Below are 18,658 nucleotides of genomic sequence, written 5' to 3'. Positions count from 1 at the left end.
CTCCCCGCCCCCCCACTCCCTCCCCCGCCCCTTCCCAGCCCGTCACGTGACCCTGCCCATTCATGCCTCCCCCGCTCCCCCCCTCCCTTCCCTCCCATTGGCTCCCTCGGGGCCGCGACGCTCCCTCAGCGAATCAGCGCCGGGGCACAGAGCGAGGGGGCGGGGACGAAGGAGGTGTTAAAACGCGCGCGCTGCCTCCCATTGGCTCCTCCCCACGGGGAAGCCCCGCCCACTACCGGCGACCGGAAGCAGGAAGCGGCGGGGGCCCGGCGGCGCCGTGACCCGCGGGCGGGCAGCGGCGGCCGCGCCATGACGGGGAAGTCGGTGCGCGACGTGGAGCGGTACCAGGCCGTGCTGGCCGGGCTGCTGCTGGACGAGGCCAACAAGTACTGCGCCGACTGCCAGGCCAAAGGTACCGGCGGCGGCGGCGGGCCGTGCTGCCGCCGTCCTCCTCCTCCTCCTGCTCCCGGTGATCCCGGGGGTGGGGGGGTGGGTCTGGGAACGGTAACGGGACCGGTAACGGGAGGGGGGAGGCGGGGCCGGGAGTGGGGGGGGAGGCTGGGGGGAGCGCTGCCCCGGTGGGGCGGTGAATGGGGGGTGTATGGGGGGGGGGGTTAGGCAAGGGTAATAAAAAATTAAAGCTAAAAAAAGGGAAAGAAAAAAAACCCACGGATTTGGCTGCAGAGCCCGGCCTGAGGCCCGGGGACGGGAGCTCGGCAGCCTCCGGTGTCTGGGGGAAGAAGCCGCGGAGCGTGGGCACAGCGCGGTGCTGGCGGTGGGGGGGTTGGTGGGGGGGCTGGGGGTGACCTCGGGGGGGACACGAAGGGACACGGGGGGGGGGGGGGGGGTCACCTGGTCGTGCTTTCTTCCCCCCGTTGCTGGGGGCAGCCGGGGGGTGTCGGTGTACCAGAAGGCAGAGGGGAGGCACGGCCCCGACTCGGCCCCCTGTGATGTTGGAGCCTTCCTGCAGCTTGCTGCTGGGGAAGCAGAGCGTTTCCCGTAGCGAAAGGGTTAAAGGTACACCTGTGCACACTTAAAATCCTGTTTTAATGAGCTCTTATAGTGGTTTGGAGGCTGGGACTTGAGGCTTGTCTCCAAACAGCCCCAATAAATGAGCTCGAGTTGGGGGGGGGGTCTCTGTGTCCATCAGTGTCCAGGAGCTGCAGTGTGACCTCTAAAAGCTGCCAGGTGCTGAACAGCATTAAAAGGGTGCTGTGAAGCTGTGCCCTCGGCTGCTGTGCCTCACCTGCCTGCTCTGCCACCCTTCTGCTCCCTATAACGGGCTCTCAGCAGGTTGTCAGGGAGGAAGCCCCAAAAGCAGTACCCTCGTAGTAGCAGTTTGGTTTGGCAGCCACTCACACCTCCTCCTGGCTCTGCTCGACCCCACAGGTTGGTCACAGCCCCGCTGGCAGGGAGCTGAACGTTACTGCCTGCGAGTCTCTTATCTCGTGGCTCCTAATGCCAGCACCAAGGGCACAAATAGCTGTCTTATCTCGTCTTCTGAGGCGTGAGACAGTAACGTACACAGCAGGGACACGTTCTCATCACGGTTCCTGGTTACTCGTTGTGGTACTGTTATATAGCTGCTCCTGTTGACAGTGTATCCTGGAAATGCAGTATTCCTGGCACTAGTTGTTAAGTCAAAGCGTACAGTTAAGCCTTACCACCAAAGCCTTAAGCTGCTTGTGTCTGGGAAAACACCTGAGACCTGTCTGGAGGAACAGGCTGCTGTTGTACTGCGTCCTGCTTGGTAAAATAATGTTCCACTATCCTAATGAGACTCGTGGAGACGTGAGCGCTCAGTCTGGAGAGCTCCTGGCTGCGGCAGGCTGTGCCCAGCGAGCTCGCCAGCCAGGTGCCAGCCAAAGCATCGTGTTTTGTGCTTCTGTTGTGGCTTTCTCTGGTGCCCCCCCCAGCAAGTTGCTGGAGCTGGCTTGCAGCAACAGCAAAGAAGGCCTGATGGTCATGCTTGCTGCTGCAGTGTGCTTGTGCAGAGTAAAGAGCACGTTTCATTTGATATACAGCTTAATAACGAAAACTCTGTGCAGGTCTGCACTAATGAGACCACGTGGCGCTTGCTGGCTCCAGATGGTTTTCCTCAACGTTTCCAGTGCTACCTGAAAGAACGGCAGTGCTTCTGTGCAGTTGGCTGTTTTATGGCTTTAGGCAACTGCAACGCTGGCTGTGCCAGCTGAGGTTTGAGCAGGATGCATGTATAGGGAGATCCTGATGTCCAAAATCATCATCTTTCTTGCAAAAGTTCAACTTTTATGTGCGAGGCGTTGCAATGCACTTCGAGCAGGCTTTGTGTCCTTGGTTAGCTGCAGATGTTGGTGCTGCAGCTCTGTGTTGGGACCAGGCATTCGCCAAGGTCACCGCTGGAACTGGGTCGCTTCGTTAATGGTGTTGGGGGTGGCTGGAGGCAGGTGGCACTTCTTGCCTGCTCCTCCTGTGTCGGACAGCTCGTGTTCAAGGTCATAAGGATCTCTGGGCAAGTTTCAACAAAGCTGAGGGCAGAGTAAGAATCTGGCGGCTCCCCCAGCACCTGTGAAGGCAGTGCTACAATAAAACACTGGCTTTTGACTCTGTTTTTATGCCGAACTTACCGGATCTGTAGTGTTTTGCTGCTTGATCTGTGCGTTTCAAAGCTAGCATGACACATAAGCAGAGACTGTTCAGATGCCACCCACACTTCCATTATGCCTGTTCCCAATGACCTAACTGCCTGCTGGGTTCCATTACTGTATTTTTTCTACTTCTACATACAGAAATGAGACTTCGGTACCTGCAGGTGTCAGCTGCAGTAACTGCATGTACCCACCTGATTCCGTACCTCTACAGAGACCTGAGCATCAGTCTGGGCCCTTCTTCCCTCGTGTGTTTGGGATTCAAGTGACTTCCTCAGCACACATTACTCCTTCCAAGGCTTTGCTTCTGCGCAGCTGTCCTGTAAGAGCCACACAGTAAGAGTGAAAGGAGAAGTGTGAGCACAGCGGCTTCCCTCGGGGCTTCACACAGCTGCCCATGGCCAGGGCTAAGTTGTTGGAGGCAAAAAAAAAAAAAGACAGGGAAACTGGGAAAACAAGCTCAGGGTGGGTTGCTTCTGCAACAACAAACTGTGCAGTGCTTCGAGGCTCTTGTTTTGGAGGAAGTGGGCGAGATCTCTACCCTGCTTCTTCCTCTTTCCATTGCAAAGCTTTTGTCAGTGTTAACTGCGGGTAAAGTGGGCAGTCTGATCAAAGGCAATGGACAGGTGAGTGTGTCCTGTGCGGAAGCAGAGCATGGCTAGGCTGCTTTCTGGCAGCTGAGCTTGAGTGAAGACTTCAGTGTATATGAGAAGGGTCTTCCAGTGCTTGAACAAACCAGGCTTGATCTCGGTGGCAGCCTTTAGGACATCATCTGGCAATGTTAGGCACAAACAGAACAGCAGATTTATCCTTGCAAGCACTATCACAGGTTTTCACGTGATGCTATCAGGATACTAATTGTAATGATCAAAGCGGTGTTCCTGTGTGGAGTCCTAGCACCACCTGCGATGGCACAGCTCTCCTCAGGACTACCCGGCGTGGCTCAGGTGGAAGGGTGGATGTCTTCACTAGAAGCTGGAGGGACTGAATTATCATAATCCGCTTTATTTGAAGGCCTTTGCTGCGGTATGAGTTGCTGGAGTGCAATCCTTAAAAGAGAAACAAGCTGTTGGTGAGTGGGATCCTTTCTATAGGTGCGTTTCTTGTGGAAGGGGCCTTCTGAGAGCAGCTGGGGTTTCACGTGTGTAGGATGTCGGGGCTGTCAGGCAGTCTGACTGCACTGACCGTTTGTCAGAAGCCAGGCTGCCGAACACCAGCGTGAGCCCGGAGGCTGGAGCTGTGACGTAGGTGCAGGAGGGATGTGGTGTAATCAGGAAAATTGGTCTTGACCTCAGATGTCTTCCAGTAAGTGGAAACAGTCTTGTGTTGAGTAATACTTAAATTAACTGGAGTCTTCTCTGCGTTTCTGACTTTAAAGCTCTGTGCTGAACCAGTGCAACATACAGCTAATTCTGTTTGATTTTCTACTTCTCCCAAACTGTTCCCCTCTGCTCTTCCAGTCCTATCTATCCAACAGGCTCCTTGGACCCGGTTTCGCTGGCACCAGAACCAGTTCCTCCAGGGAGCACCAGCGAGGACTGCTCTAGCTGTTCATCACTTAAGGTTGCCCTGTGTTCCTCCTGGTTTGTCTGACTCTTCCCTCCGTCCCTTGTGTCTTGTGAGAGCTGCCATGCCCAAATCAACCCCTTCTTGTAACCTGAGTGGTTTGACGGAAAGCTGTTTGTTCCTGAACGCAACCTGAACCCTGATCTAATGCTTCAAGCAGTTGTTTCTGAAAGAGGGGCGGAACTTTGCAATTACCTGTGAAGAGGCAGTTAAGTACTGGATGGGATAGGAAGCGGTTGGCAAACAGGAAGGGTAGGATAAGAAGCTTGTGGCTACAGCAGGTACGCTTCAGGAAGGGTGACCTCCAGTAAAATGAGGGTTAGTCATGTTGCAGTTGGTTTAATCCAGCCAAACTAGTACTAATATGAAGCATGTTGCTAATACTCAACATAAAATCTGCTGTGACTCAAATCCTCCATCAGCAGAGGAAAGCTGTTAAATCACAGGTGACTTTTTTCAGTAAAAGCAATGTGAAGAGTAACTCCTGAAATACTTGTCTAAAACAAGTGTCATGAAAAATCATGGGAAAAGGGAGCAGTGGATAGCGCTGCATGCTGTTTGCCTGCAGTCAGCTTCAAAAATCAGAGCTGTAGGTCTAAAGCTTCTCAGCTTGCCTTAGAAATCTTGTATTAGGAGAAGCTTGCTTAATGGAAGCTCGCCTGAAGGGGTGCATGTATCTTTGTATGAATGCTCATTTTAATTCTTAGCTGTGGTCATAATATTCTGCAGTTATCATATCGTGTGCTGCTGCTTTTGCAGTGTTCTACTGAAGAACACTGGGTTGAGAAGTCAGGGCTGAGAGGAAGATGAAATGAACTTTGCCCGTGAGACTTGCTTTATCCTTCAGTGGTCTTTGTCCTGGGGGGTCTGAGTGGTACTGCTGTGGTGTGGGACCCTGCCTGCGAGGGAACCCAGCTCAAACTGGGAGCCTGACCCCTGTGCTCACCTGCGTGAGGTAGGTTGCTGTAACTACCCATCCAAGCTGCCCACCTGGCAAAAAGCATCCTCCTTTCGAGAGGGACTTACTCTGGAATTGGCTTCTGATTAGTAAAGAGTTACTTGAAGAAATCCTTTAAGAAAAGATATGCAGAGCTGAGTCACAGAGATGCAAGTCTCTGTATCTGACAGAAATAGATAACAAAGATAATCCTCTGAGTAGAGGGCATCTTGGCAAACCGTGTCTATTTTAATGCTGTTGTTGTTCTCTACCAGCTATATCGACCCATCTGTGGAGAGCCAAAGTGTGGTGAGTGGCTGCTACAGCAAAGGGTGTAAATTAAGGGTCCAAAAATGCCATGTGATTCTCCAGTCATAGCTGCAACTTCAGTGGAAGTTTGTTTCTATAGTAACTGCCAGATAAATTATATAAGGTAGCAAACACTCAGGAGCTTGTGCCAGCCTCTTCAGAAAATGCCTCTGGTTTAAAGGTAACTCATCTTCTAAAATACAAGTAGGCTATCAAAACAAGCTAGAGAAGCAAGAATAGCTGCATGTAGTCCCCTTCAGGTTGGTGCAGAATAGTGATTACTTTATGTGTCCCAGGAAATCTAGGGCAGAAAAGCTTGAGCTTTTGAGAGAAACTGTCTCGGATCAGAGCTTCCTTTGACTGTGAAGCTGGATTTGCCTGTGCTGTTTGGCCTTTCAGTGCCCAGGTAAACTGCTCACCTCTGCTATTGTCAAACTATACATTTCCGTGCTGGCCAGATTATGCCCTTTTGTTATGAATATCAGGTCTTTTTTGGTGATGGATTGTGGAGTTCTTTTCTAGAACAGGTTCGCATTGTAGCAAAAAGCAGCCCAGAAGCTGACTGCTATGTCAGGAGCTGCAGTAAGGGCTTTGACTCCAGATCTCCAAACTCAAAAATCTAAATGGAATCTAAATATTAAAAAATACAGCTGCATGAGCAGACTTGATGGTAGAAAAATTCAAAGCTGAATTGCCTGAAAAACAGGGCTTGTTTACTACCTAATTTTTTTTAGCATTTCACAGTGATTCAAGCCTCCTTGAAATAAAGCTGTTGCTTTTACACTAGCAACTCCTAGGATGACCTGTGTGTGGCTTTGGCCAGACCCCGGTGACCATTCATTTATTATCAAGTCTCAGGAACACTGATGTCCTGTTCTTTGATGTTGACCATCTCTGTTAGGACTCCTGTGCTGACCTCCACAGAAAACATGGGGTGCCATGGGACTTCACTGATTTTATATATTGTTAGGTGGTGTTGCCATCAGCATTGGTAATGTTAACCAGTTGTCTTGCATAGAGTCTTAGTATAGCATCTGCTTGAAATTGTTGCTTTCATGGTTTATCTACCGAAGCAATAAACATCCCTTCCTTAAAACAGCAGGAAGAACCCACCCTGCTGTTCGCAGCATCCATTTCAATTTCCTCTGCTTTGCTCTGCGTCTGTATCGTCGCAGCACCTCTTCAGAGAGCAAGATGGTAACAACGATAAGACTTGGGTTGAAAGCTTCTTCTGCAGGCTTACCACTGCTCATTGTTAGATCTGGTGTTCTGGGAACAACAGGTCAAATTCTGCTATGTGACTGCCTTCAAAGCCACCGGGCACTTGGACAGTAGGCATTTCGGGTAAACTGCAGAGGCTTCATAACCTGCCCTGGAGAGAACTGAGCCAGCAGCATTCTGCTTGATCTGAGTTGGCCAGTAAGGTGCCTGTTGTAAACACTGTGGTTTGGGGAAACAGTACATGGTTGCTGATAACATAGCTAAGAAGAATTTAAAGGCGAAGCTCCAAGCTGTTGTCTGGAGCAATATTCTCAAGCACTGTAGGTGCCTCTGGCTCTTCCTTTTTCATGCGAAGAACAGCTAAGGCCTGTAGGTACTGCAGCAGGCCTTTATTTGGAAAAACAAACACCAAAAAAAAGGCCACTAATTTGCATGTGTTAATAGCTACCTGACATAATCAAGAGATCTTGAAGTTAAGTTTAACTGTCTTTTTCACTTGCCAGCAGAGTTTACCTTGTTTTCCCCAGATAATCTGAACACTTGACTGCAGAACAGACATCTACAGTCAAGAGGAGAGGAAGCTGTTTTGTAACACAGCTTTTGTCATAGCTTCTCTATGAATGGAATGAATTTCAGTAAGTCATTAAGCAATCTCTTTCCAGAATAAGGAAACCACAAGTCAAAGGAAGTTCTTGGATACTTGGCTATTTCCTCATTTGGCTCTGCAAAAAGTAGGGCTTTTCAGCTTTGACTCAGTGAGAAATTTCCAAGTGCTGGTGAAGGCTTATAGGAGAGGATGTGGATGTCATCTCGCTGGGACTACACCTCTCCAAGGAGCATTTCCCACATCCCCTTGCCCTGTGTGTGCAGAGGGGGTGGTTGTACCATGCCGGAGCTCAACACATGTAGTAGTGTTAGCTGGGATCAATGGGCCTGGCAGGCACACTTCCCAGTTACAGCTGGGCTTTTGCTGGATTGCCTGCAAGTCAAATGATTGTTTGCACCAAGAATATTTCATTAGGCTTTGAATAGCTGTGCACTCTCCTTCCTGCCTGTGAAAGCATCTATTTTTCCCTGACACCACCCCCCCCCCCCCCCCTTTCTCAAAAGAGCAGTGGCTTTGCAGCCAATTTCTGTTTTATTTTTAAATGCCTTCTGGAGGGTTATTACTAAAGGAACTTGCACAAGTAGCTTGAGCCAAAATGTAATGTCTGAAAGGATGAGGAGTGAATCCCCTTGGGTTTCCTTGATTAAAAGCACTCCAGGGTGTGAACTTTCAGCAAGTGGCTACAGTGCGGTGTGTGCTAGCCAAGCTGGGCTTGGGTTTTAAAGGGAATTCAGAGCCTTTTCACCAAGGGCAGATCATTCAGACGGTCCTTGTAGGCATTAATGATTCAGTCGTGGGTGCTAACTTAAGCTGGTATGGGCAGCCTGGTATGCAGTGTTTATTTTGACATGCTGGGATATAAAACAGGCCATGAAACCAGCTCATGGAAGCACTGACTGGGCAGCAGAGTTTCTCGCATATAGCTCCCTAGTCTGTTCTGGCTGTGGGCACATCCCCCTTTAGAAATGCCCTGTCAGGCATCCAGTACAGCTTTCTTAAGTGACAGCTGACTGGGATCTCTCTGCAACCATTCTCAGGCTAGGAATATACCCGAAGGTGGTCTCATCCAGCCTTAATATTGTGCTGGAACTGAGTGCATAGCCAAGCTCTTGAATCTGCTTTGATTAATATCCAATTCTGCTTCAAAACTGCCTTTTCCTTTAATCTCTTGTTCATCTGCAAATGGCCTTCTCCAGGAAGGGTTTGTGCGTATCTGAGGCAGTGTGCAGATTAATGTGTGATTAATCAGAACCGAGCAAGTGATGCCCAGCTCTGGTTAGCGCCAAGGAACTTGCTTTGCTTTCCATGGATGTTAAAATTCAGTATAATACTGAAAGGAGTGAGCGCAGCACCAGGCTTGCGTGTCTGGTGCTGGTTGTCATTGCAGCAAACTTCAGTTTTGCATATGGAAAGTGAGTTTTCATTTGGGCCTCAAGCTCTAAAGCCATCTGGTAGCTGTGCGGATGCCAGCCTAAAGGGAACTATTTTTATGATGTTAGTGAGTGTATTCATGCAAGGACCAATTTCTTTCATGTTTCTTTCTACTGGTTTAATAAGCCAAATGCTTCTGTGAGCTGTGCCTTAAAACCTTTGGTCTATGAGGGCTCGATTTTTGTGATTCAAGGAACCTGGAGGGCAGAATGCTCCCTGTGGTGTCCTGGGCCCTCATGAGTGTCCGAAGGCCTCGGGGGGAGATGAGGCCTCTGGCGGCTCCAGCAGTGCTGTTGAATGCTGGTGGTGTTCTCTCAAGTGGCTTACTGATCTAAAAGGCATTTTTCTCTGAGAAATTGTGCCTGTGGCTTTTACAAAAGTGTTCTGCCTCTTCTGTCAGTGCTCAGTTGCTTTAACTGCTGTGCAATTTTCAGCTCAGTTTAGTTTTCGGGAAGTTCAGTGCTGTAACATATGACTGAACTTGCTTCTGTAAATACCTTCACCTGGGGCTTTCTGCAAGTCAGTCACCTTGAAAATAGCATGTGAAACCGTGGGGAAATGACTGCACAAAAATCTCCCCTGCCAGATCTCTCTGGGCGCTTCCTCATGCGATTTCTAGAGCGAGCTCCTTTGCTGCGGCCTCAAAAGGGGGAAGTGGGAGCCTTGTTTACATCGGCACCAAGGCTGGCCTCCCCCTCGCCCTTGAGACTAAACACTTCTTGAGAAACAAAGCAGTGAAAACATTGTTTTGGCTTTAAGGTCGGGGGCACTAGGTAGCGAAGCTGAAGGCCTGGTAAAGGTATGCGTGTGGCTGGGCTGGCACCCCTAATTTGGGCTGACCAGGGCCTTGGGGCTTCACCCACTGCTTCCTCAGCAGCCTGGCCAGCACCAGCCATCTCACATGGGGTAACCCTGCCTCTAGAAACAGCCCCGTAACCTTCCCTGCTGCCCGGGGTGCCAAGTGGTAGTTTCAACCAGCACAGAGCTATTTGGGCTCTGATAGCTGGGCAAACTTCATTTGTCTCGTTGCTACTGCTTGCTCTGCTCATCACTGATTATTCAGGAGCTCCTCTTGCCTGTTGCGTGTGGTCTTGCTGTGTCAACCTTCTGCTGCTGCCTCTTGTGCAGCTGCTTATCTTAAAGCAGCTTTTTACTCTGGAGGGGCGTAGTTGTGTCTTGTTCCTCTTTGAGAAACCTCAGGCAGTGTTTCAGAGCTGTCCGAGTACCTGCTGCACACCCACATGTCCGTGAGCAGACTGCTCAACTTGTGGGGTCACCACCTTCCTCCTGGCTCAGGCCACAGGAACAGCCCCACATTGCCAAAATTCTGACCTCTCTTCTGCTCTGTTGGTCTGAAGTCCTCCTCACGGCACTTCTTGGCGCTGCAAGTACTGCTGGGACAGCCTTCATGGAGGAGAACTGCCCTTCATTGTGTAATATCTGCATTTACCACCAAGTGCTAGCTGCTGGGAGGCTTTCAGAAATCCTATGTTTAAATGTTAGCTAGTATAATGGAGCTGCTTCTACAGCGGTGTCTCCCAGAGTGGCACCTACCAGCTGCGGCGATGGCCAGCTGTTATCTCAGCACTCAGCCCTTGCTGTTTCAGGTCCTGCATCACAGCTGGGGTGACACCAACGCAGGATGGGTGTCACAGCACCATTGAGTCACTCTCATCCTGTGTCACAGGGTAGGAGGTTGCAGGGGCTTGAACTAGCCCATGTGACAAACTTGAGCTGATTACTATAACCCTGATGCAGTATCTAGCTGACTATTAATCCTTTTAGTCCTATAAAAGCTAAATATATCTAGAGTTTAAATCTAACCTTGAATCTCATGCTTAATCCTACCATCAGTCTATCATATTATAGCTTTCAGGAGCAGTTAAGATGAGACAGGGTCTGTCTGGGAGAGAATGCTACCGAATAAATCAAATGGAGGATCGGAGTTTCTGGCTTTAGCTCAGTGGGCTGTAAGCATAATGCTGAGCAAACTGCAGACCATTTATTTCCATGCGTTTCTTTGACTGGCATGCTGAGGTGATGCTAATAGGATGGACCTCTCCTTTTATTTAATCACTTCTAGACTTGGGTAGATGTAACACATTAAGGTGCAGGCAAGAGGGTGCTTCTATAAGGTGTTCACCAAGAGCTGTTCCTAGGCAGGGAAATGACTTTGATCAGCATCATTAAACCAGTGCCTTTCCAAAGGATCGCTTCTAGTGAAAAGGCAGGAATAAATGTTGGGCCAGGCCAGAAAACTCAGGAAAGCTCTTTCAAAAAAACACAAAACTGGACAGCTGCAAGAAATTCTTCTGGGGATATGTTAGGGGTTGCATGTCTCTGCCTTGGAGAGGACCATGAGCCAGTGATTGCCTTATTAGTGTTAAATCCCTCAGGATGCTCTGGACTTCCCCAGTAAATTGGAGTTAAACTTAACTTTCCTGGATATGTTAGATGGCTGTTAAATTCAGTGCTGCTTTTCTCGGGCTTTGAAATTACACTTTCCCCCTCTTTCTCCTCCCACTTCAGTATCATTTGCTTTGAGGATTGCTATTTTAACTATGGCAAGGAAAGGCAGAATAACTCATCAGCCATAATGCCTGTAGTCCCTCTAAAAGTGTTTCTTAGATCAGCTGTGCTAATCGGGTACATCAGCAAGGAAGTTTGACTTGGAGCAGACCTTCTTATCCTGTAGCAATAAAAGTGCACCTCATGCTCCTGGACAGGTGGAGGGAAATGGGGAGCTCTTCATGTATCCGCTGTGGTTAAAGCTGTTCTGCTCCAGAGCTGGAGGCTCTTGGTTCTTACTCAGGATGTGGCTTTGCTGTAGGCACCATTAGCCACAACGATACCCAGCTACGACTTAACCACACAGGTGGCGGCTCCAGCCAGGTTATCTTGTATTTAAACCTGCTTGTCTCACACTGCAGAGGACTGCTTCCAAAGCTGGTCTTCAGTGGGACCGAGGGTTTCAGTGGCTGGGGTCTGTGCTGGCCCTGACCGGGGATGGGGCTGTGCTGGGCTGCGGAGCCCCTTGTCCCCCCTGTGATGTGCTTCAGCCTTCCTTCAGAGAACTGTTTGCAGTGAGTAAAACAGCTTGTTAATCTTTCCCTCGTGGTTCTCTTCCCTGGCATGATCTCCCTTCCACACCTCAGAGCTCTCCTGCCTGTCTGAAAGCCGCATGTAAAGTGAACCTGATTAGAGCTGTAGAAACTGGGGAGTGAACTGTTCATCGGTCCTGGGCCAGGATCTGGCCTGGGGGTCAGAGCACCGGGCTTCGTGCTGCTCTCCTTAGTCATCTGCATCTTCCTGCACAAGGCCAACAGAGAAGACTTGATGCAAATCATACGTTTTATGCTGCTTTTCTTGGAGCAGCAGTGGATATTCTGGAGCTGGTTCTCAGATAACCCTATTGCAGTGGAAAGGTTCTTTGTTGTTAAAGCAGGAGCAGACCTATTTTGCCGTGACTGTTTAAGCAAGGGGAAATTAAGGTTTGTGGTCTTGAGTGGTTTGAATGCTTATTTTATTCCCTCTTCCCCTTGGAATTGTTTGTGTAGAGCTCTCAAAATGGAAGAGGGAGGTAATAAAATACTGGTTCTAACTATAGTCATTGGGAGACAATCTTTAAACATTCTGCTGCTGTCTAATTCAAACTTCTAACCTGGACTCCTCAGTCCCAGTTCACTTGGTGCAGTTTCTCAGTTGCTCAAGGTAACTACGGATTGACTGGCTGGTATGAAACACTTATCTCTTTGCAGGGCCACGATGGGCATCCTGGAATATTGGTGTATTCATCTGTATTCGTTGTGCTGGGATCCACAGGAACCTAGGAGTTCATATATCCAGGGTAAAATCTGTCAATCTTGACCAGTGGACACAAGAACAGATACAGGTAATGCAAGTGAAATGAATGGATTGTTGTAGTAGCGGGGGTTTGTAAGCTGGGAGGTGATGAAGTCTCAGAGACCAAAGAGGTGGGAAGTGAAGCAAAAAGATAATTGGGATGAGTTAAATTGGGAGGGGAAAATGTCATAATTACAGCCTCAGCAAACAGAGCAAGGACAGACACTTTGCAGGTTTCTGTAAAACTGCTAAGGGCTGCTGTTGTCTGTAGCTGCTGCTCACCTCCTTTCCTTGAGGCTTCCAGAAGGCAAATACTGGACTTCCAGTTTGATGTTAGGTTGCTAATGTGATACTTATTTTGCCTTAAAATACTGTAACGCAGTGCTCAGGGCTGGCTAATTCTATAGGGGTCATAGCAGCTGCATCAGGGATTCCCAACTGGTAGGCTTGCACCAAAAGCCTGAAGAATAGCTTTCATGTGCAGAACAGACTTCAGAAGTCTATAGGCACCTTCTGCTTAACATGGATAGATTCTTGCTTGGTAGCCTGGCGTGTTGGTGTAAGAGCTTTAATGTCTGTGAAACTGTTTAAGAATTCTTTTGAATTGCAGTGCATGCAAGAGATGGGGAATGGAAAAGCAAATCGTCTTTACGAAGCCTTCCTGCCGGAGAACTTCAGGCGACCTCAAACAGATCAGTATCCTTTCTTCCTCTGCTGCTGGGGAAACATGGAGGGTTTTCACCTTGTTGCTTAGTAGCTGCCCTTGTTGCATAGGAGGCTTAACTTCGTGTGCATGGGCATCAGCTGTGAGAACAAGTTCCTAGCTAGGCACCCTCTGGCATTGCTTTAGCCAAAGGCCACTTGCTTACAAAACAAAGTGGAAGAGCTAGAAGGATTGTTTCTAAGCTGTGAAGGTGGAGAACTGGAACATGAGTGTTACAACCTAAGCTTTGTGTGAGATGCACTTCAGAGTCCGTGGCAAATAGGAGGGTTGAGCATTTAAGATCCTTAGTGGAGACAGCTGAAAAGATTCAATGCTTCTGAAAATGAAGCTGTAATTTTCTATTACATCTATTACATAAGGGTTTCTAGATAGGTAGTGCAAGGAGTTTTACAGATGTGAACCGAAGAGGCAGGAGCACCTCTCTTCTCAGTTTTAGTCTTAAGCTGGTGGTTGAGGTGCTCTTGTATGCATCAGATCCATTTATGTGACCGCTGTGTCTTGTGCTGATGACACGTATGCTCTTAAGTGATGTTCAAAGTAAATACACATCAAAGAAAAAAGCACAGTAGGAATTAAGCCCTGATTTAGTGTACCTTTTATAGCACTGTCATGCTTTGAATAGTCCACAGGAGCAAAAACTGAGTAGCTAAAGTAGTTTAAAGTAGTTGGATCCAGGACTAAATTATTTTAAAGTTACTGCTGGAAATGCTCTTTAGACAGTCATTAATTTAGCTACAGCTTGTATCTTGTATCCGTGTGTTAAACAATGCTATTCAAATCTTCCATTCTTGAATCATTTGTCTTTAACAAGCTTCTTGCAGAGCTGTGGAGGGCTTCATTCGTGATAAGTATGAAAAGAAGAAATACATGGACCGAAGTATTGACATCAACGCATTTAGGGTTAGTTCCTAATCACTTCTATGAAGGCTTGAGTACTTGTTAAGTGTAGGTCTGTCTCATGAGTAAGCAGTGAGTGTATGAAAACAGGTTTAAATTTCCTGTATTAGTGACTAATTTCTACAAGGCTAATCAGATTCAGTCATTCTGTAGAGAATAATTTAAGTTAAAAGGGACCTCTGAAGGTCGGAGCAGGACTAATTTCAAATGTAGGTCTTCAGCTATATATCTGTGCTGTTGGAGGGGTAGCTTGCTAGGAGTTTGAAATGAGCAAAAGATTGAGGCTTTTTAGGTTAGTAACAGCACATAAAGCTCTATCGTTCTTATTGCATGATGTGAGCTTCGACCTCATGTCAGTGTTTTTCTTTACAGAAAGAGAAGGATGACAAATGGAAAAAGAGTAATGAGCCAGTATCAGAAAGAAAACTGGAACCCATCATCTTTGAGAAGGTGAAAATGGTAAGACCAGAAGGCATGGCCATCGATCAATTGTAAAGACTTGTCTTGAGCAGGACAGAGGTATTCCAGCTTCATATGGAAGCATTTTTTCAGGCCTCAGTCATAGCAGTGGATGCATTGAGTCACACTAATGGTGGTAGCTTGTTTTCCACTGCTCAGACGGATACTGAGCAGATGTGTTCTGCCTTGCAGTGCAGAGCAGATTGGAATCCAGCTACTCCCTGCTTAGCTTTCTAACTTGAGCTGTTATTTTTCCTAGTTTAGAGCATGCTTAAGTTTGTTGAGGGGTTCCAATAAAACAGGACAGTAAAACAACTTTGGAGTACTTGCTCTGAATTTCTGTTCACTTTCAAAGCATTTATGTCCACTGGAAAAAGGATTTTTAAGGGGTTTAATCTCTCATTTAAAGCCTCTGATACATCAGAGTAAAAACAAGACTTGAACAAGACTTCTGGTGTTCTTTCCCTAGCCTCAAAAGAAAGAAGAAACCCAGCAGTCTAGAAAGAGTTCTCCTAAGTCTACTGAACCAGTAATGGACTTGCTAGGACTTGGTAAGAGCCTCTCCAGCCTTATTGCACTTGTTAAATTGCCCCTGTGTGCCATCTTTGGTCTTGTGAATTTAGTGAACTTTGAGCATTTGATTTCCTTCTCAGGTCACTGCAGCAGAAACATCTTTTTTCCCTTTTGCTGGTGCAGTGGCTGTAGTATTACAGGAGCACTTAATGGTCTCCAAACACCATGTGGCTCCTGGCTACTCTGAGGTTAATAGGACAGATATGGCACAGTGTGCTTCCTTGGTCCTAAGCCAGTTCCTTCCCTTCACCAGAAGGGAGAGTGAAGAGCTGGCAGTGTGCTGGTCGAAGTAGGTTACAGGTCAGGTCACTGGGTTGAGTGGCATATGTGCAAACTGCTTAATTGGCAAGGAGGCTGCCCCTCAGCCTGAGCCATCTGTGTGCCCGTCCGTCACAGCTTTCTCTCTCCCAGATGCTCCCGTGACAAGCACCCTTACAAATGGCAGGCCTAGCAGCTTAGAGAAGGATCTTGATCTTTTTGCATCAGTGACATCGAACTCTGACTCCAGGAAGGTAAGCAGGGAACATCAGTGTTTGCCAAAGAGATGCTTGAATGAGGAGACAGTGATCTCCACCTTCCCTCAGTGCTGAATGCAGCTGATGCGCTTGTGCTGTCTCCTTGTCAGGTCACTGGTTCTATGCCAACGTCTGGAAGTGCTGGTTCTGTTCCTGAAAACCTGAACCTCTTCCCTGAGCCAGGAGGCAAAGGGGAAGAAGTGGGGAAGAAGCAGCTCTCTAAAGACTCTATCCTCTCCTTGTACGGCTCTCAAACACCTCAGCTGCCTGCGCAAGGTAACAGATCTCAGAATAGAGCAGTACACTAATTCAGAGTGGGTGGGGGTGTCCTGATAGCTGACAAGCAGGGGTGTGGGAGTGTAGGTGGTCCTTGAGAACTGGTGAGGAGCATAATGAGCTGCGTAGCCTGGATGTCATGGCCAAGTGAGCATTGCGGCAGCCTTTGATTTGAAGGTCAGCATTTCAGCCCCAGCAGTGAGCGTAACACTTCTTCCCTTTGTTTCTCTTTCAGGAGCAATGTTCATGGCCCCAGCTCAGATGGCGTATCCCCCAGCAGCTTACACGAGCTTTCCAGGAGTGGCCCCCTCCAGCAGCATGATGGGAGGCATGATGGCACCCTCGGTGGGAATGATGGCCCAGCCTGGGGCTGCAGGGATGGTGACCCCCATGGCCATCCCAGCCGGATACGTGGGCAACGTGCAGGCGGCTGTCATCGGTGTCCCCAACGGGATGATGGCTGCGCAGCAGGCTGGCTACGTGACTGGCATGGCAGCAGTTCCCCAGCCCGTCTACGGTGTGCAGCCAGCACAGCAGCTTCAGTGGAACATCACTCAGGTGAGGTGATCTGCAGCTGACCCGAGGGTGGATGGAGGGCAGGGGAGAGGCACAGGCAGTAATCTCCCTGTTGCTTGTGCTCTCATAGCCTGTCTCCTGGGGCTGGGTGAGGCACGCTGATACTGCAGGCAGGAATCTAAAAGCAGTAACTTGTTCGGTGGTCTCAAGGTTCATGGTGGAGACCAAAAATCAGTGTAATATCAGCTGAAATGAGAACTTCCTCACCCTGATGGATGGGCACGCACCTGAGAAATTGCTAGGTAGTGATCCTCCGTTATCTAGGGAAAAATGGAAAACAAAACCTTGACTCTCACTTCATGTAAATATTTGAGGAGAGATGGAACTAAATGGCAAGCTTGTAGACAAAACTAATGTCCTGTATAGAAACTAGAGCTTCGTGTGGGCTGAATGATGGAGGTTTGTGTTCATGCGGTAGCATCAGGCTGCATCTGTGTTCCGTGCCTTGCCAGAGCTCAAGGAGCTGGGCTGGGGACTCACAGGCTGATTTGAGGTATAGCAGGGGGTGCTATAAAACCCTGTTGTGAATCAGGAGGAGTGCTACTAGCACTAGCACCAGGTGATGCATGCTCTTCTAAGAGGCTGCTTAGCACAGCAAAGAAAGGTCAGATAATAGCACACACCATGTTTCAGCAGCGCCTCGGATTCTGTAATATGAAAGGTGTGTGTACTTGAGAATGAGTGGAGTCTGCTTTTGTAAGTCTAACTTGGGGTTGACTGTAGAGGACTCTAACCTTTAGGGTATCCTTAAATGAAGCTTTATTGCCTTGTTTAAGTCTGTGTTCGCTGTAACTTTTTACAAGGATTTGCTTAAGGCTAATATGTTGGGGAGCAAGAGTTTTAGGGTAGCTGGCTGCTGTGGGCTGGCACGTTTTCCCTGGCATAGCCGTGACTTTCTTCTCTTCTCCCCTTTGCAGATGACCCAGCAGATGGCTGGGATGAACTTCTATGGAGCTAATGGTATGATGGGATATGGACAGTCAATGGGTGGAGGAGGTGCCCAGGGAAGCAATCAGTCCCTCAGCACTCAGATGTGGAAATGATCCCATGCGTTGTGACCATTTTTGCCTTCTGTTCTGTTCTTCAAAACTGCTCCATGAGACATTCAGGGTTTTTCTTTCTGGCTGGCTGCCCAGCCTGAACCTCTTTCCATAACTGAGACCCATCTCTGCCTTTTCACTGTCAGACACGGTGAAACCTCAGTGACCAGAACATGAGCTCCCCTGTATTTAGCACAGTCAATGCACACTTCTGGGGTGGACCCCCTCCTTGCACAAACCTCCACTAATGCTTCTGGGTAGCACTTAATGTCCTGGGGTCTTAGCAGAGGTGTGACTGAGGAACTTGGGAAATCTGTACTTAATAATACTGCCTGTAATTTCAGGCCTTTTAAGAACCACTTAAACTCTAGTATTAGTAGGGGTTTTGGTTAGCAGAGGGGTGGAAACCTTGTTTGGTGCTGAGGAACTGGATTTTAACCCAAGCCCGGGGCAAGCAAGCCTTGCTACCTCTTCCCTCGAGCAGCGTTCTCTGGAGCTGAGGCCTTGCTGTGCTTGGCTCGCCAACCCTCATTGGAACCAAAGTCATTTTGAAGACCCCTCTCCCTCCCCCCATGAGCAAGCAGGATTCTCGCACAGTGTGGGGGCAAGCTGTTTGGAATGTGAAACTTGCACTTCAGAGTGGCTTTTCTGTCTAATCTGTGGTATCGATGTATTTAACTTTTAACGAACTAACTGAGAGTTAACTTATCAAGGGCTGAGAGCCCACTGCAAGTTTTCTTACACTTTTAAAATGACTATGACATCCTAATTTATACTTTTTTCATATTTTTTTGTTCCTGTGTAACCCTGGTACCCCTTCCCAGCTAGCTTTAGGCATTTTAATCTAGGCATAAAAAGTGGGTGGGTCAGATTTCTTTCCTCATCTTCAGTAGAACACAACTGCTTAAACTCATCAGCGTGAGCAAGAAGTCAGACTTCTGCGGTCTACTCTCTCCTGTGTATATGTAAATTCCCAAATAAAATATTGCAGTGAAACCTCAACTGACTTATCTTGTTTTTCAAACAGCATAACAGATTGTGTTGAATGCTGCTCTCC

The 18,658-nt window shown here is 48.3% G+C and overlaps 1 protein-coding gene across 1 annotated transcript; it reads left to right on the top strand.

Moving 5' to 3' along the window:
• Positions 1–203: 203 nt before the first annotated feature.
• Positions 204–18,603, top strand: SMAP2 (small ArfGAP2). The gene is made up of 10 exons (XM_080567195.1): positions 204–412; positions 12,457–12,590; positions 13,152–13,237; positions 14,087–14,165; positions 14,535–14,621; positions 15,091–15,172; positions 15,606–15,706; positions 15,820–15,985; positions 16,221–16,543; positions 17,479–18,603. Exons 1-10 carry the CDS (start codon positions 310–312, stop codon positions 17,602–17,604), a joined length of 1,287 nt encoding a protein of 428 aa, XP_080423321.1. The 5' UTR covers positions 204–309; the 3' UTR covers positions 17,605–18,603.
• Positions 18,604–18,658: the final 55 nt, after the last annotated feature.

This window comes from Anser brachyrhynchus (assembly GCF_964034855.1).
Source record: "Anser brachyrhynchus genome assembly, chromosome: 24".
In the NCBI taxonomy this organism is placed as follows: Eukaryota; Metazoa; Chordata; class Aves; order Anseriformes; family Anatidae; genus Anser; species Anser brachyrhynchus.
The sequence above is the reverse complement of the archived record's forward strand: the minus strand, read 5'-3'. Positions and strand labels throughout refer to the sequence as shown.